This window comes from Thunnus maccoyii, chromosome 15 (assembly GCF_910596095.1).
Source record: "Thunnus maccoyii chromosome 15, fThuMac1.1, whole genome shotgun sequence".
NCBI classification, from domain to species: Eukaryota; Metazoa; Chordata; class Actinopteri; order Scombriformes; family Scombridae; genus Thunnus; species Thunnus maccoyii.
The window spans coordinates 2,691,797-2,711,232 of record NC_056547.1 but is presented as its reverse complement, the minus strand read 5'-3'; the positions used below and the strand labels follow the sequence as shown (position 1 = coordinate 2,711,232).

The window sequence follows — 19,436 nt, the reverse complement described above, 5'->3', positions numbered from 1 at the left end:
TAGAATATACTACACCCCTGACAGGTTGCGCAGAATAAAACCTCAGTATTCTGAGTTCTGCCCAAGATGTAAAACTGGAACAAGAACACTGATACATATGTTCTGGTCCTGCCCATGTGTAAATACATCCTGGATCTCTATAGTTAATGAGCTAAGTGACATCATAGGAACAACCATCCCCACAGAACCAAGAATAATTCTATTGGGTGATACCTCCATGATAAAAGTCAATAAAAACAAACTCAAATTTATTAGAATTGCCCTCATCATAGCCAACAAATGTATAGCTATGCAATGGAAAGATGAACATCCACCTACATCTGCTAGATGGTCTGATGAATTAGCATCGTGTCTACCAAATGAAAAGATAATGTATAACTTGAAGGGAAAGCCTGGAGAGTTTAAAAAGATTTGGGGAGGTTTTCTAACATTCAACATAAGTATTGAATCCAACTGTCATGTGTGAGTCAGTTTTTTTGTTTCCTCTTTTTTAATTTATATTTTATTTATTTATTTCTTGCTCTATCCCACTCTTTTAACTAAACTGATACACAAGAGCTGTCATCTATTCCCTCTCTGCAACTATACTGTTTTTTCGTTTCTTCTTAATAGTCTGAACTGTTGTAACTTATCCCTCTCTCTTTGTATAGGTACATATCCTGAAGTAATTAGGAGTTGGACCTGAAGGGGCAACCCAATCGCCAGAAGAAAACGTTGGCATTGAACGTTTCTGCAAATCACAGAAACGTTGAATATATATGTTACAACACGCGTAATACGTATCATATCAACATTTCTACAAACGTAGCATATTAACATTTCTACCCGTTGAATAATGATGTTTTATGGTGTGACAACACTGTGGTTAATTTCTGGTTAGGCTTAGGCACAAAGACCACTTGGTTAGGGTTAGGGAAAGATCATGGTTTGGGTTAAAATAAAGATAAAAAATAAAATAAAAACAGCCGATGTGTCACTAAAAAAAAGCCAGTTTTCTCACCAAAAAAATGGCTGCAAACGTCGTGACGTCTCGCTAAAAACACCTGCTTTTGTCGGTTGAAACTGGAAGTGGACATTGGTTTCGAGGTGGTCTTGAACCGTGTTCTCTGCTGATTTCCAACTTGCTGCCAAGAAACTTACTAACCATCCACCATCCTCCTCCAGCAGTGAGGAGGAAACAGCATGATATGTTGAGGACAGCTACAGTTGACTGACTCTGTGTGTTTGCATATCTGTCCTGCCTCTCTGCTCCCAGCCGTTAAGAGGCCAGTGTTGATCAGTGGCTGTCCAGACCTTTCAGAGTCACTGACACGCCGCCGGCAGCACAATGATGATGTCACTGACTCTACTGCTGGCCACCCTGGGGCTCCTTGTTCAGGGTGAGACTCTCTTGTGAAAACTTTGCTTCAGGATGCAACCAGGTTCACCACAATGATGTTCTGCTGTGATGGAGAAACACTGAAACAAGCAGCATTTACCTTCTTCCATCTATTCTCCATGTTAAAGAAATGATACTCTTCTGTTTTCATGTTGATCATCTTTCTCCAAGCTGGATTTGTCTCAATAACCCTTCTCCTCTTTTTCATGTTTTCCAGGTTCATCAGGACAAGTCACTGTGACTCAGTCTCCTGGATCTCAGTCTGTTGTTCCAGGACAGACTGTCTCCATCAGATGTAAAACCAGTACAAATGTTTATAGCTACCTCAACTGGTACCTTCAGAAACCTGGAGAAGCTCCTAAACTCCTGATTTATAATGCTCAATCCCGTCAGCCTGGAGTTTCAGATCGTTTTAGTGGAAGTGGATCAGACCCTGATTACACTCTGACCATCAGTGGAGTTCAGGCTGAAGATTCAGGAGTTTATTACTGTCAGAAGGGTTACAACAGCCCGTTCACACAGTGATACAACGTCGTACAAAAACCTCCCTTAGTTGAAGAGGAACTGATCTGACTCAACAGCTGCACTCGAACTAAAACAACAGAGGTTTTAATCTTTTAATTTGAACATTTTAACACTAAACATTTTGTATTTAACAAAAAAAAGATTTATTTTAAATACTTTCATTAATACAGAATATGAAACATTTGGCTGAACATCAAATCTAACCTCTGTTGAAGTATGATTTCAATTCTTTAATAAGTTTAATCTACTGACTACAACACATGAACACTAAAACTATTATTATTTATTTATTTCATCTCTTACTATTTTTCATAGATACTCAAACATACAATTTTTTAGAAATAAATTACAAAATGTTATCATGATAATATTTATTATCATTTGAGTTGTAAAATTACTAATCATGTCATGTGACATATATTTGTCATTTTGCATGTTTTTATTCCAGCAGCAAGTATTTATAATATAAACCAAAAAACATTTAATTGATTATGTAATTAATTAATACTTGAATTCTTTCCCTTTTTCATCTCTTTCATTTGTCTTTGTGTTTCAGCTCTTCAGCAGAAGCAGTTTGTAAAAATGTCCAGGGTTAAAATGTTAGATCACACTCATTTTATATCTCTTTATGCTGATGATATTTTGCTTTTTATTTCAGAATTAGAACATATTTCTGAGGGTTTTGTGATTTTGTTTAAAATATTATTTGTATGCTTTTAATACATCTGAAGAAATCAAAATATTAGACTCTTTGCACTGACACACTTCAGTAACATAAGATGATTGGAGGACTTTTCATTAAAATTACTCAATTACTAATTATTACTGACAAATCTGAAGTGACTCCAGCAAAGCATTTTCTACAATTATTATGACTTTACTGTAAACTATGAAAACAAATTATGGACTTACTACCACCATGACTGTGTAGCATTAATCACATAATATCTAAGAGTGTTGTTTGAGTGTAAATACTTTCCTAATATACAGTATATGAATCAATACATTATGTGATCTTACATTTTCCTTCTGAAGTCTTCATAGAGCAGTTGAAACATTTATAACTCAGTTTTTTTTATCAGTATTTAATATCATTATTGTTACCATTAAGAGAAAATAATTAAGACACTTTTATAATAATAAAGCTGTAGGGTCAGTCGTGAGGTTTGGAGCTGTAGCAGTGCTTACTGTTTAGCCTGGTACCAACAAAAAGATGGAGAAACTCCTAAACTCCTCATTCGCAACACTAATGAGCGAGTATCAGGGACACCAGATCGTTTTTCAGGCAGTGGATCCAAGACTGACTTCACTCTGACCATCAGTGGAGTTCAGGCTGAAGATGCAGCAGTTTATTACTGTCAGAGTTTCCACTATATCAACAGTCAGCATGTGTTCACACAGTGAAAAAGCGTCGTACAAAAACCTCCCTCAGTCAGACTGAACAGAAACTGAACTGACTGCTGCAGCTGGAAGCTACTGCAGAGACTGATACAGTTCACTGAACACACACACACACACACACACACACACACACACACACACACACACACACACACACACACAGATGATTTATGATGTTCATAGTGTCTCTATCAGTTTTCCTCCTGAAGGTCAAACAGCCCACCTCCCACCTCAACAACCTCTTACTGAGTCAAACAAATATTTAATCATTCAAGATTCATCTTGACTCAAAAATGTAAAATCTATCAAACAGAGACATTCTGTTCTTTCATGCTGCCCCATCATCACCTCAGCTGTTAAATCCTCTTCATCACATTATATTATGACACAGCTCACACTCATCATCTTTCTGTGTATAAAAACGTTGTATGAACTTCATAACTGACAAGATAGAATAATCATCTCATGATGTTCACTCATAAAAGTCAACTGTAAAAGCTTCCAAACTACCTCACGTCTTCTCTCATTTCAATCTAGTAAACTAAAGTACATAGTAAACTTGGCAGAATTTGCTCCAGATACTCTTCATCTGTTAAAATTAAATGAAGTGCAAACTGCCCCGAGCTAGATTCTTTCATTCTCCTTGAAGATTTTTAAACTTCAATTATTTACAGTATGTGCAACGTAAAAATCTGATGTATCAGCTACAAATGAATTACAGTGTATTCAACCCAATACAAAAATCACTAAAAGAAAATAATGTGATTATAGTTCATTACTTTAAATACAATGTAGACATTTGACCAGTGAATTTTCCCAGCAGTGCATGTGAAGTCAGATCATATAATGACTACCTGCTAGGGTTGGGCCCAAATACAAATACGTTATTCAGCAAAGCACAAATATTGGGTTTTTTTTGTTTTTTTTTTTACGAATATTTGTTCCATACAAATAATTTAAACAGTATTTGTTTTTGAGAAGAACAAAAAAACATGTCAAATACCAGCGTGCAGGTCGGTTACATCACTATCTCAGTGTCTCTCCTCTGCTCCGCTGTTACGTCTATCAGCAGGTCTCAACGAGGGGAGTCACATCCACCTGCTACATGACATGATACATTGATGTTATCATAGATGCTGAGCTTAACTTTCACTGTCATATCAATAATGTCACAACATCAGATTTCTATCACCTCAAAAAATATCTCAAAAATCAGAGGCTTTCTGTCAAATTCAGACACTGAAGAACTAGTACATGCATTTGTCACAAGCAGACTTGACTATTGCAATACTATTTTTTCTGGACTCTCGAAAAACTGTTAAGCGCCTGCAGCTTATACAGAATGATGCTGCACGTATTTTAGACAAGACTAAGAAAAGTGCACTTATCACACCTGTTCTTAATTCCTTGCACTGGCTTCCAGTAAATGCTAGAATTGATTTTAAAGTCCTCCTACTCGTCTACAAGGCACTGAATGGCACTGCTCCAAATTATATTAAGGAATTGCTTTTGCCATATGAACCAACAAGAAGCCTCACATCATCAGCCAGTGGTCTCCTTGTTGTCCTCCATGTGAGTGCTCTAAAGCAGGAGAAGCTGCATTCAGCTATTATGCTCCATACAGATGGACTGACTTTCCAAGTGATATTAGAGATGCCCCAACACTTAGTTCCTTTAAAAGTAGACTTAAAACATTTCTGTTTACTGTTGTGCTTAACTAGGTTGAGCAACTCTCTGCTCCTGTTTTAACTGAATTATTATGCACTTTAATTACCTATGCGTCCATGTATACAATCATATGTTTGCTTGCTTTTATGTATGATGATATGTATGTTTGTATTTTATGTATTTATAATTGTATTGCTCTTGCCCTTGTGAAGCTCATTGTGTTGCTTTCTGTATGAAATTTGCTCTATAAGAAAATGTGACATGACTTGGAAGAGCAGATATTCAGTGAAAACACTGAACATGTGGAAGCAGCTGCAGACTGATCAAAGCTCTCGTGGTGTCTACAGTTTGTGAATCGCAGCTACATGAAGATTATTGTTTGAAAAGTTGCACATAAGTTACATTATGATCCACTGAGCTCCAACAGATGAACCACAAACATTTGGTAGTGCAAATACAGACACTCAGACACAGAGGTATAAATCATCATCAATACAGCATTACACCAGTCAGTCCCACAATATGCCTACAAGCTTCCTGTCTCTGCTCCTCCATCCCCATGCTGAAATACAGAACAATATAGTACAGAGCAGGACAGAGAGGACACATGTGAGGGACACCATGTAGAACAGACTCACTGCTTCTGTTAAAATGTTCTCCTTTCATCCTATACTTTGACATGCTTTAAAAACTACCATAATTTAAGAGTAAAATGGTGACAAAAAATGATTAAATGCCTGTGAATATACCCAGAGACAAACTCAGTATCTGTAGATTCATTGAACACAGTAACATGTGACAGCAGTTTATTATTGTAATAATATGTTTGTACACAGATGATTTGATGAAAGTTTCTTTATTGTTCATACATACAAAAATGATCAGCATTACTGCAAGCATTAAAAAAGTATCACTTGAGAATGTGATGATTATGTTAATTAGTCAGAGCATTTCCATAGAGAGCCACTTTGCATCAGCAGCACCATGCTCCAGTGCTCTGGGAGAGTTTATAGTCCTGAGAGTTGAACAGTGGATGACTGACAGCTGTCCTTCATCACAACAGAAGCCACAGAAATCCTCCTCATCAAAAACATGACTTTGATCTCCGTCCTCATCTGGACTCTCCTCTGCTGCTGCTTCACAGGTAAAGTCCAGAGAATCAAACTCCTCTCCTCTATCAACATCCGTCCCTCTGAAATGAAGCCGACAAAACCATCAAAACCATCAAAACCATGACGCTGCTTTACGATTTTGTCTCTGTATCCTCAGAGTCCAGAGGCCAGGTCACAGTGACTCAGCCTGCAGCAGTGACATCTGCTCTGGGAGGATCCACAACCATCAGCTGTAGGGTCAGTCGTGAGGTTGATGAAGATTGTGGCAGTGCTTTATCTGACCCCTGTTTTGCCTGGTACCAACAAAAAGACGGAGAAGCTCCTAAACTCCTCATTTACGATGCTACCACTCCAGAATCAGGGATTCCAGACCGTTTTTCAGGCAGTGGATCAAAAACTGACTTCACTCTGACCATCAGTGGAGTTCAGGCTGAAGATTCAGCAGTTTATTATTGTCAGAGTTATCACTATATTAACAGTCAGCATGTGTTCACACAGTGAAAAAGCGTCGTACAAAAACCTCCCTCAGTCAGACTGAACAGAAACTGAACTGACTGCTGCAGCTGGAAGCTACTGCAGAGACTGATACAGTTCACTGAACACACACACACACACACACACACACACACACACACACACACACACACACACACACACACCAGTAGTTCTTTAACAAGTATATACAGATCGTTCACTATCTTCCATCATAAATGTAAATATATATCAACACAAATATAATTACAAATGTTTAGTAGACATGGAGGACTTGTTTCTCTTCTCTTTAGATTTTTTTGGACTCCTGGTTTCTTCCGTTAGGAAATGCATCAGCATCTCCAACACGTTCTTACTCCAACTCGTCACATAAAACCACTTGGTTAGGGTTAGGGAAAGGTCATGATTTGAGTTAAAATAAAAAATAAAATAAAAACGGCAAGGAACCGTGCTCTGTGCTGTTTTCCAACTTTCTGCCAACGTTACAACCCCCCCACCTCCTAATAAGAAAGTCAGCTCATATAGATGTCGTGAAGTACGTCACTTCAGAAATGTTGATATGAAACGTATTGTTGAAATGTTAATATGCTCTGTATTACAGGTGTTAAAATGTAGATATTCAACGTATCTGTGGTTTGCACAAACATACAATGCCAACGTTTTATTCTGGCAACCAGGCTGAAATTTGTCACCTTATATAGATGTCATTGGTCTCATGGCGTTTATTTCAGACCTTGTGGGAGTTCAACAGAAGTCTATCGGACTACCCTGCACGTTGAAAAACGACACTAAAGGGCTACCCAGTGCGTTAAAATGTGACAGTACAGGGTCCTGACCAAGCTTCAATATGTGACAAGTTGTGAGTGAGAACGGGCTGGCATCTCAGGCATCATTTCATTCAAACCATCAAAAAGATCAGCTTGTATGCTGATGACATCCGACCAAACATCACAAAATCCTAATTTTTCCTTCTTTCAGTCACTAATCAGATCAGAAGTTGTAAGAAGTGTTCTAACTATTCTCACTCCTATTTTTAAATTTGCATTAGATCTTTTTTTCTTGTTTTATTTTACACAAACATGAAACACATATTCAATACTCACACACACACAAAAACAACACACATATCACATATATACATATATATACACACATACAAACATACATATATGTACACACATGTCAAGCACTATATATGATTGTGGTTCAAAAACATTCACTTATACAGCAATTTAAGTTAAACACATCATTTTATAGAAGGAACTAAATAAAAAAGAGATCATGTTAATTTATGATAACATAGAATAATCATAGTTCTGTATCCCAAGTTTTTGATATTGTCAAGATCTTCCATTTATTTATGTCTGAGCTTTTTGCTCTGCCTTTAATAATAATATATTATTATTTAATAATGATCTTTTCCTGCAAATATTAATTATTAAATGTAATATGAAGGAACTCAAAACCATTTTTTTTGGAGAATCAAATATATAAAGCTTGCCAAGCAACACAATAATATTCAATAACATGTTTTTATCATCTTGATAACCCCAAATAATATTGAGAGGGGATAAAGGTAAAAGGATTGCTTGTTCAGATAACCAATTTGCCACCTGCTGCCAAAAGGATGAAACCACTGGACAATACCAAAATAAACACATAATATCCTCCTCCTCATCACCAAAATCTACAGATATTATCCTCAGTCATTCTCCGTATCTTAAACATTTTGCTTGTTGGTAACATCTTATACATTTTTTTAACAGAAAGGCCCATAAATAAGTAGAGCAAGATGACGAGTAAATACATCTAAAAATGTTTAACCAAGGAAGAGGAGTATCAAACACATCATTCCAATATGTTTGAAAATAATATGGATGAGAAGTTATATTCTCAAAGGACATAAAGAAATGATACATATCTTAAATAAATGTGTATTCAATAGAATACACATTTAAGAAATCAAACACATTTAATGAAGAAACACCTCCATATATCTGTAAAACTCTGGATTTGAGGCCTTTCACATCACTAGTTGCACATTCTGCACTTGTGAAAAACAAAATATCAACCATGTTAAAAAAACTGAAAACAATTCTGTGAAATTAGCCTCAAAATTCTTCCTTTACACATTTCACATCAGTCTTTCTAACTGCTTAATGAAATTCTCTCCCTCAGATTGTCACTCCTTTATGTTATGGATGATGTAAATGTTGAGTTCTCCCAGCAGTGAGGAGGAAACAGCATGATATGTTGAGGACAGCTACAGTTGACTGACTCTGTGTGTTTGCATATCTGTCCTGCCTCTCTGCTCCCAGCCGTTAAGAGGCCAGTGTTGATCAGTGGCTGTCCAGACCTTTCAGAGCCACTGACACGCCGGCAGCACAATGATGATGTCACTGACTCTACTGCTGGCCACCCTTGGGCTCCTTGTTCAGGGTGAGACTCTCTTGTGAAAACTTCGCTTCAGGATGCAACCAGGTTCACCACAATGATGTTCTGCTGTGATGGAGAAACACTGAAACAAGCAGCATTTACCTTCTTCCATCTATTCTCCATGTTAAAGAAATGATACTCTTCTGTTTTCACGTTGATCATCTTTCTCCAAGTTGCATTTGTCTCAGTAACCCTTCTCCTCTTTTTCATGTTTTCCAGGTTCATCAGGACAATACATCCTGACTCAGTCTCCTGGATCTCAGTCTGTTGTTCCAGGACAGACTGTCTCCATCAGATGTAAAACCAGTTCAAGTGTTTATAACAACCTCCACTGGTACCTTCATAAACCTGGAGAAGCTCCTAAACTCCTGATTTATGCAGCTACAAACCGTCAGCCTGGAGTTTCATATCGTTTTAGTGGAAGTGGATCTGGGACTGACTTCACTCTGACCATCAGTGGAGTTCAGGCTGAAGATTCAGGAGTTTATTACTGTCAGCAGAGTTACAGCAACCCGTTCACACAGTGATACAACGTCGTACAAAAACCTCCCTCAGCTGAAGAGGAACTGATCTGACTCAACAGCTGCACTCAAACTAAAACAACAGATGTTTTAATAATGTAATTTTCAACATTTTAACACTAAATATTCTGTATTTAACAAGAAAAGATTTATTTTAATACTTTCATTAATACAGAATATGAAACATTTGGCTGAACATGAAATCTAACCTCTGTTGAAGTATGATTTCAATTCTTTAATAAGTTTAATCTACTGGCTACAACACATGAACACTAAAACTATTATTATTTATTTATTTCATCTCTTACCATTTTTCATAGATACTCAAACACACAACTTTTTAGAAATAAATTACAAAATGTTATCATGATAAAATTTACTATCATTTGTGTTGTAAAATTACTAATCATGTCATGTGACATATATTTGTCATTTTGCATGTTTTTATTCCAGCAGCAAGTATTTATAATATAAACCAAAAAACATTTAATTGATTACGTAATTAATTAATACTTGAATTCTTTCCCTTTTCCAACTCTTTCATTTGTCTTTATGTTTCAGCTCTCGCAGAAGCAGTTTGTAAAAATGTCCAGGGTTAAAATGTCAGATCACAGTCATTTTATATCTCTTTATGCTGATGATATTTTGCTTTTTATTCCAGAATTAGAACATATTTCTGAGGGTTTTGTGATTTTGTTTAAAAGATTATGTATATGCTTTTAATACATCTGAAAAAATAAAAATATTAGATTTTTTGCACTGACACACTTCAGTAACATAAGATGATTGGAGGATTTTTCATTAAAAATACTCAATTACTAATTATAACAGACAAATCTGAAGTGACTCCAGGAAAGCATTTTCTACAATTATTATGACTTTACTGTAAACTATGAAAACAAATTATGGACTTTCTACCACCATGACTGTGTAGCATTAATCACATAATATCTAAGAGTGTTGTTTGAGTGTAAATACTTTCCTAATATACAGTATATGAATCAATACATTATGTGATCTTACGTTTTCTTTCTGAAGTCTTCATAGAGCAGTTGAAACATTTATATCTCAGTTTTTTATCAGGATTTAATATCATTACGGTTACCATTAAGAGAAAATAATTAAGACACATTTATAATAATAAAGATGAAAACAAGTGATTTGATGAACAGATCTTTATTGTCTGGAAATACTGAAATTATATTGAAACATTACAACAAGCAAGTAAATATTGTTACTGAAACGTGAAATAAAAGAGAGAGATAGTTGCAGAAATCAGAGTGAGAGAAGTAGCAGAGTAAAAGCAGGAGCAGTGAGTCAGGTCAGGACTGGGAACACTGGTCTCTCCTCAGTGTCTCTGAGACTGGAGTCTGGGAGCCCTGGGTGGCCTCACAGGTCACAGAGACCACCTTCCTCCACTGGTCTGCAGGGAGCCTCAGGGTGCCGCTCCAGCTGTAGCGGCCATCATTCTGCAGCACCCCGGGGCTCCTGCTCTGCTCCAAGCTGCTGCTGCTGCTGCCGTCCACCTTCCAGGCCAGACTCCAGTCTGAGGGGTAGCCCTTGTTGGCCAGACACACGAGCGTGGCCTTCCCCTGCTGCAGCTCCTCGCTGGAGGGGGGCAGCACCGTCAGGGTGGGGGTGACTCGACCCACTGGAGGAGGAGACAGAGAGACAACATGAAGAAAGTTCATGCAAAGAGAAAATAAACTCCACCCTGTTGGTTGCAGCAGAGGAGGCTGCTGGTTCTGTTGGTCTTCCTCAGACTGGATAAAACTGGTCTTCAGTGTTTCACTTCCCTCTCTGAGCTCAGTAACCATGGCAACAGACAGGCATCACTGATGAACCATGGCAACAGACAGGTTTCAGTACTAAAGATAAAAGGTTCCAAGCAAACAACTCTTCAACTACTTTAATTGACTCAAAAACTTAAACATCAATGTTAAAGAAGTAAATATTATGCATTACAGAAAGGCAGAAATACTTTTATTTAATCATCCATATTTTTAAGTTGAAGCCAAAATGTTAAAGTGACAGTTTGTGTTTAATCTCCTCATTTACACAGGCATCACTACTGAACTATGAAAACAGACAGACTTCACTAATGACAAATATTTTAAGCATTGAAATACTTTTTCCAACTCACAAAATTAACCCTATTAATACAACATGAGGTTAAATCAGCTACAGTGATATTATGGTATTCACTGGTTATAATGAGGATGTGACATGTCATGAAATTCATTGTTCTGAGAGGAAGATTGAGTTAAACACATGAAATGTTTCCAGATAATACACTCACTAAATAAATGTCTGGTAGATTTCTTCAGATGAAATTATATAATCACTACGTTAAATTAATCAAGAATATTTTCTGTCATTCAGACTCTGAAAACTGAACTATATTGTTTTCAAATAAGCAGTTGTACTTTTTAATAACAGTATAAATTATATGAATGTAGAAACCGTCTAAACTAAAGTTTCTGTGTAACTAAAGACTTCTTTGATCAGACGGATTTTTATCTGTATCACAGTGAAGCCTGTAGTGATCACTGCAAAAATATAAAATTTATAAAACTAGCAGCCAAAATGTTCAAGTAAAGCCTGAATTTATCAACTGAAAATAGAATAAATGATGAATTTACGTTCTTGTAGAAATTAAAGGTACTTACAGTTAACATCCAGTCTGGTTCCTCCACCAAAAGTCAACCACAGTGATACAAACTGACTGAGTCGTCGTACAAAAACCTCTCACTGTAGAGAGACACGGCTCTCTGACTTTGAACACAACAAACTCTACAAAAAGTTCCTGTTTTTGAAAATGTTTTATTTCATATGATTTTTTTTAAAAAGTCCCCAATGTTTCACAGTTAATCATGTAATAAATAATAATAATAGTAAACTTTATTTATATAACACTTTTCTTAACAATGTAACAAAGTGCCTTACAAAAGAAAATAAAACAAAACATGGCAGATAAAAATAAGGCAAGTAAAGATGTAAAGACAGAAGCACAGAAGTAACAATAGAGATGCATAATAATAGTAATAATAAAACAATAAAATGCTCAAAAGTAAAAAAAAAACAAAACAAAAACAATAAAAGAGTAAGATCAATTAATAGGTGTAAAAACAGTAAATAAAACATCAGACATTTCCAAAAGCATTCACAAAGAAAGAAATTTTAGATTAGTTTTAAAAGAAACTAGAGACTTAGTGTGTCTGATTTCAGTAGGCAAGGAGTTCCAGACTGTGGGGGCTCTAAAAGTAAAAGCCCGATCACTCTTTGTCACAAACTGTGACCTGGGAGTGACCAACAGGGCTCCATCTGCGGATCTGAAGGGTCGAGGGGGCACATACCAGGTCAATAAAGCAGATATGTAACAAGGAGCAAGGCTGTTTAATGCCTTAAAGGTGAGTAATAAAATTTTAAAATCAATGCAAAAGCTAACTGGGAGCCAGTATAGGGAGGCAAGCACAGGAGTAATGTGCTCATACCTTTTAGTCCCAGTAATGAGACAAGCAGCAGCATTTTGGACCAACTTGAGATGGTGGAAAGAGCCCTGGCTGATACCTGAATAAAGTGCGTTGCAGTAATCAAGCCGAGAATAGATAAAAGCATGTATAATTATTTGAAGATCGGCAAAAGATAAAAATGACCTAATTTTAGAGAAACACAGCTTGACAATATTTTTTGACTTGCTTATCATAACAGAGGTTGGCATCAAATATTACCCCCAGATTCCTAGCAGCCTGTGTAATGTTGTTTGACAAATCTCCAAGGTTTGCACCAAAAGAGCTGATAGAATTTGGGAGACCAAACAGCATGACCTCAGACTTGTCATCATTAAATTTAAGAAAATTTTGGGACATCCAGGATTTAATGTCAGAAAGGCAAGATTTGAGTAGGCTGTTTGGATCTGAGGGTTTTACTGGTAAGTATAACTGTATGTCATCAGCATAAAAGTGATAAAGCACATCATGATTCCGAATAAGTTGGCCAAGGGGCAGCATGTATAAGGAAAACAGAAGGAGGCCAAGAACTGAGCGTTGAGGGACCCCACAATTAAACTGAGCTGTTGTGGAGGTGGAGATACCCAGAGTGACAGAAAAAGTTTGATTGAGAATGTATGTTCATAATTAACTAAGAGCCGGGCCCTTGATGCCAACCCAAGTCTCCAGGCGATTTAGGAGGATACTGTATTTGACAGTGTCAAATGTGGCACTTAAATCTAAAAGCACTAAAATCGAGCAGTCACCTCTGTCTGCAGCTGGAAGTAGGTCATTAGTGACCTGATTTTAAATGAATTTCTCCAGAACCTTGGATAAAAAAGACAGTTTGGATATAGGCTGTTGTAGCTGTTTAAGGAAAGAAGGTCCAAATTGGGTTTTTTAAGTAGAGGGTGGACAATAACATGCTTAAACCTATCAGGAAAAGAACCGGAGGTCAGGGAATTATTAAAAATGTGAAGAATAACAGGAGTAACAGTGGGAAATATAACTCTGACAATGTAATGGGTTGGAACTGGGTATAAGTGTCAGGAGTATCATGTTGTATGGAGAGAATGCAGGGGGCAGGCTGGATTTGGGACCTTATAATCTCCACCTTGCAAGAAATTTGTCAGAGAGCTCAACATCCGGTTGAGTCTTGTGTACTTGTTTTAAATGGTGCAATTTGATCTAGGATGGATAGACTCTGATCGTTAAAAGAATTTAAAAGAGCATTAGGATTAAGAGAAGATAAAAACAAATTAAAAGATAAAGAATTAAAAGCATCACAGAATTTAACAGTGGAACCAGCATTAAGAATGCGAGAGCTAATTGTAGGGTTGGGACTAGTAGTGCAGATCAGGAGTGGAACTTTAAAGACGACAAACTAAGATACTCAAAAGAGAGACCAGAAGAGAGAACTAAATCCAAGGTATGGCCCTTAGAATGTGTAGGCTCATTAACAGATTGAGTGAGGTTAAAAGAACGGAGTAACAAGATGGCATTTAAGACCCGACTTATAAAACACAGCAAGACCACCTCCTCCTCCAACTATATTAAAATAAGCAAATACAGTTGGCGTGGCGTCGTTCAGAGGAACAGTGTCCCCCTGCGACAGCCATGTCTCGCTGGTCATAAAAAAAGTCCAGTAATTAAAGACAATAAAATCACTAATGATAAAAGATTTGTTACTAATGGATCTTATATTTAGAAGGCCTAAGTTTTTTTGGAGAGAAAGCAGTAGGGGTATTTGCATATTTATTGTTCAATTTGTCTGAGAATAAAATCGATCCCCGTAGCATTAAATTTAACCAGACAGAAGACGTTCTGAAAAAAAATCTGTCTGCAGTCATCAAACCAAATCCACATAAAAATGATCACTGACACATAGGTAATCAATACTCTGGTAAATTGATTGATCCATTGATTAAACAGCATCATCAGAGTAATCCAAGTCCCTGTTGGAGTCAGTCAGAGCATTTCCATAGAGAGCCACTTTGCATCAGCAGCACCATGCTCCAGTGCTCTGGGAGAGGTTATAGTCCTGAGAGTTGAACACTGGATGACTGACAGCTGTCCTTCATCACAACAGAAGCCACAGAAATCCTCCTCATCAAAAACATGACTTTGATCTCCGTCCTCATCTGGACTCTCCTCTGCTGCTGCTTCACAGGTAAAGTCCAGAGAATCAAACTCCTCTCCTCTATCAACATCCGTCCCTCTGAAATGAAGCCGACAAAACCATCAAAACCATCAAAACCATGACGCTGCTTTATGTTTTTGTCTCTGTATCCTCAGAGTCCAGAGGCCAGGTCACAGTGACTCAGCCTGCAGCAGTGAGATCTGCTCTGGGAGGATCCACAACCATCAGCTGTAGGACCAGTCAGGATGTTTATGGTTCCATCGCTTTAGCCTGGTACCAACAGAAAGATGGAGAAGCTCCTAAACTTCTCATTTACGGGGCTGACCAGGTGGAATCAGGGATTCCTGAACGTTTTTCAGGCAGTGGATCAAACTCTGACTTCACTCTGACCATCAGTGGAGTTCAGGCTGAAGATGCAGCAGTTTATTACTGTCAGAGTGTTCATGAAATCAACAGTCAGCTTGTGTTCACACAGTGAAAAAGCGTTGTACAAAAACCTCCCTCAGTCAGACTGAACAGAAACTGAACTGACTGCTGCAGCTGGAAGCTACTGCAGAGACTGATACAGTTCACTGAACACACACACACACACACACACACACACACACACACACACACACCAGTAGTTCTTTAACAAGTATATACGGATCGTTAACTATCTTTTATCATAAATGTAAATATATATCAATACAAATATAATTACAAATGTTTATTAGACATGGAGGATTTGTTTCTCTTCTCCTCTTTAGATTTTTTTGGACTCCTGGTTTCTTCCGTTAGGAAATGCATCAGCATCTCCAACACGTTCTCACTCCCAACTGGTCACATATGGAAACTTGGTCAGGACCTGTAGCCTCACTTTTTAACGCACTGGGTACCCCTTTAGCATCATTTTTCAACGTACAGTATCACAGCAGTCACTGTTAAAAAATAATCATATTTTATGGTGTGACAACACCGTGGTTAAGGTCCGGTGAGGTTTAGGCACAAAAACCACTGGGTTAGGGTTAGGGAAAGGTCATGATTTGAGTTAAAATAAAAATAAAATAAAACCGGCAAGGAACCGTGCTCTGTGCTGTTTTCCAACTTTCTGCCAACAACGTTACAACCCCTCCACCTCCTAATAAGAAAGTCAGCTCATATAGATGTCATGTGAAGTACGTCACTTAAAATGTAGATATTCAACGTATCTGTGGTTTGCACAAACATATAATGCCAACGTTTTATTCTGGTGACCAGGCTGAAATTTGTCACCTATAGACGTCATCGGTCTCATGGCGTCTATTTCAGACGTTGTGGGAGTTCAACAGAAGTCTGTCGGACTACCCTGCATGTTGAAAAATGACGCTAAAGGGGTACCCAGTGCGTTAAAATGTGACAGTACAGGCCTGACCAAGCTTGAATATGTGACGAGTTGGGAGTGAGAACGGGCTGGCATCTCAGGCATCATTTCATTCACACCATTAAAAAGATCAGCTTGTATGCTGATGACATCCAACCAAACATCACAAAATCCTAATTTTTCCTTCTTTCAGTTACTAATCAGATCAGAAGTTATAAGAAGTGTTCTAACTATTCTCACTCCTATTTTTAAATTTGCAATAGATCTTTTTTTTTTCTTGTTTTATTTTACACAAACAGAAAACACATATTCAATACTCACACACACATAAACAAAAACAACAGACATATCACATATATACATGTATATACACATATACAAACATACATATATGTACAAACACGTCAAGCACTATATATGGTTGTGGTTCAAAAACATTCACTTATACAGCAATTTAAATTAAACACATCATTTTATAGAAGGAACTAAATAAAAAAGAGATAATGTTAATTTATGATAACATAGAATAATCATAGTTCTGTATCCCAAGTTTTTGATATTGTCAAGATCTCCCATTTATTTATGTCTGAGCTTTTTGCTCTGCCTTTAATAATAATATATTATTATTTAATAATGATCTTTTCCTGCAAATATTAATGTTTTAAATGTAATATGAAGGAACTCAAAACCAGCTGTTTTGGAGAATCAAATATATAAAGCTTGCCAAGCAGCACAATAATATTCAATAACATGTTTTTATCATCTTGATAACCCCAAATAATATTGAGAGGGGATAAAGGTAAAAGGATTGCTTGTTCAGATAACCAATTTGCCACCTGCTGCCAAAAGGATGAAACCACTGGACAATACCAAAATAAACACATAATATCCTCCTCCTCATCACCACAAGATCTACAGATATTATCCTCAGTTATTCTCCATATCTTAAGCATTTTTCTTGTTGGTAACATCTTATAAAATGTTTTTAACTGAAAGGCCCATAAATAAGTAGAGCAAGATGACGAGTAAATACATCTAAAAATGTTTGACCAAGGAAGAGGAGTATCAAACACATCATTCCAATAGGTTTGAAAATAATATGGATGAGAAGTTATATTCTCAAAGGACATAAAGAAATGATACATATCTTAAATAAATGTGTATTCAATAGAATACACATTTATTAAATCAAACACATTTAATGAAGAAACACCTCCATATATCTGTAAAACTCTGGATTTGAGGCTTTTCACATCACTAGTTGCACATTCTGCACTTGAGAAAAACAAAATATCAACCATGTTAAAAAAACTGAAAACAGTTCCGTGAAATTAGCCTCAAAATTCTTCCTTTACACATTTCACATCAGTCTTTCTAACTGCTTAATGAAGTTCTCTCCCTCAGATTGTCACTCCTTTATGTTATGGATGATGTAAATGTTGAGTTCTCCCAGCAGTGAGGAGGAACCAGCATGATATGTTGAGGACAGCTACAGTTGACTGACTCTGTGTGTTTGCATATCTGTCCTGCCTCTCTGCTCCCAGCCGTTAAGAGGCCAGTGTTGATCAGTGGCTGTCCAGACCTTTCAGAGCCACTGACACGCCGGCAGCACAATGATGATGTCACTGACTCTACTGCTGGCCACCCTGGGGCTCCTTGTTCAGGGTGAGACTCTCTTGTGAAAACTTTGCTTCAGGATGCAACCAGGTTCACCACAATGATGTTCTGCTGTGATGGAGAAACACTGAAACAAGCAGCATTTACCTTCTTCCATCTATTCTCCATGTTCAAGAAATGATACTCTTCTGTTTTCATGTTGATCATCTTTCTCCAAGCTGGATTTGTCTCAATAACCCTTCTCCTCTTTTTCATGTTTTCCAGGTTCATCAGGACAAATCACTGTGACTCAGTCTCCTGGATCTCAGTCTGTTGTTCCAGGACAGACTGTCTCCATCAGATGTAAAACCAGTTCAAATGCTTATAGCAACCTCGGCTGGTACCTTCAGAAACCTGGAGAAACTCCTAAACTCCTGATTTATGCAGCTACAAACCGTCAGCCTGGAGTTTCATATCGTTTTAGTGGAAGTGGATCAAACACTGATTACACTCTGACCATCAGTGGAGTTCAGGCTGAAGATTCAGGAGTTTATTACTGTCAGAGTTATCACTATATCAACAGTCAAGATGTGTTCACACAGTGAAAAAGCGTGGTACAAAAACCTCCCTCAATCAGACTGAACAGAAACTGAACTGACTGCTGCAGCTGGAAGCTACTGCAGAGACTGATACAGTTCACTGAACACACACACACACACACACACACGCACACACACACACACACACACACACACACGCACACACACACCAGTAGTTCTTTAACAAGTATATACAGATTGTTCACTATCTTTCGTCATAAATGTAAATATATATCAATATAAATATAATTACAAATGTTTATTAGACATGGAGGACTTGTTTCTCTTCTCCTCTTTAGATTTTTTTGGACTCCTGGTTTCTTCCGTTAGGAAATGCATCAGCATCTCCAACACGTTCTCACTCCCAACTGGTCACATATGGAAGCTTGGTCAGGACCCCGTAGCATCAGTTTTTAACGCACTGGGTACCCCTTTTGTGTCATTTTTCAATGTGCAGTATCACAGCAGTCACTGTTAAAAAATAATTATATTTTATGGTGTGACAACACGGTGGTTAAGGTCTGGTGAGGTTTAGGCACAAAAACCACTGGGTTAGGGTTAGGGAAAGATCATGATTTGAGTTAAAATAAAAAATAAAATAAAACTGGCAAGGAACCGTGCTCTGTGCTGTTTTCCAACTTTCTGCCAACAACGTTACAACCCCTCCACCTCCTAATAAGAAAGTCATCTTATATAGATGTCATGTGAAGTACGTCACTTCAGAAATGTTGATATGAA

General features: G+C 37.3%; 3 gene segments (V, D, J or C); 2 read left to right on the top strand and 1 right to left on the bottom strand.

Moving 5' to 3' along the window:
- Positions 1 to 6,064: 6,064 nt before the first annotated feature.
- LOC121912423 lies at positions 6,065 to 6,585 on the top strand. The segment is given in 2 exon segments: positions 6,065 to 6,116; positions 6,242 to 6,585. Coding segments are annotated over 2 exon segments (396 nt in total).
- A 2,378-nt stretch (positions 6,586 to 8,963) lies between these two features.
- LOC121912442 lies at positions 8,964 to 9,539 on the top strand. The segment is given in 2 exon segments: positions 8,964 to 9,015; positions 9,232 to 9,539. Coding segments are annotated over 2 exon segments (360 nt in total).
- Positions 9,540 to 10,725: 1,186 nt separating this feature from the next.
- LOC121912447 lies at positions 10,726 to 12,236 on the bottom strand (the record flags this gene model as incomplete). The annotated part of the segment is given in 2 exon segments: positions 10,726 to 11,184; positions 12,203 to 12,236. Coding segments are annotated over 2 exon segments (363 nt in total), but the record flags the coding sequence as incomplete, so codon positions are not given.
- Positions 12,237 to 19,436: the final 7,200 nt, after the last annotated feature.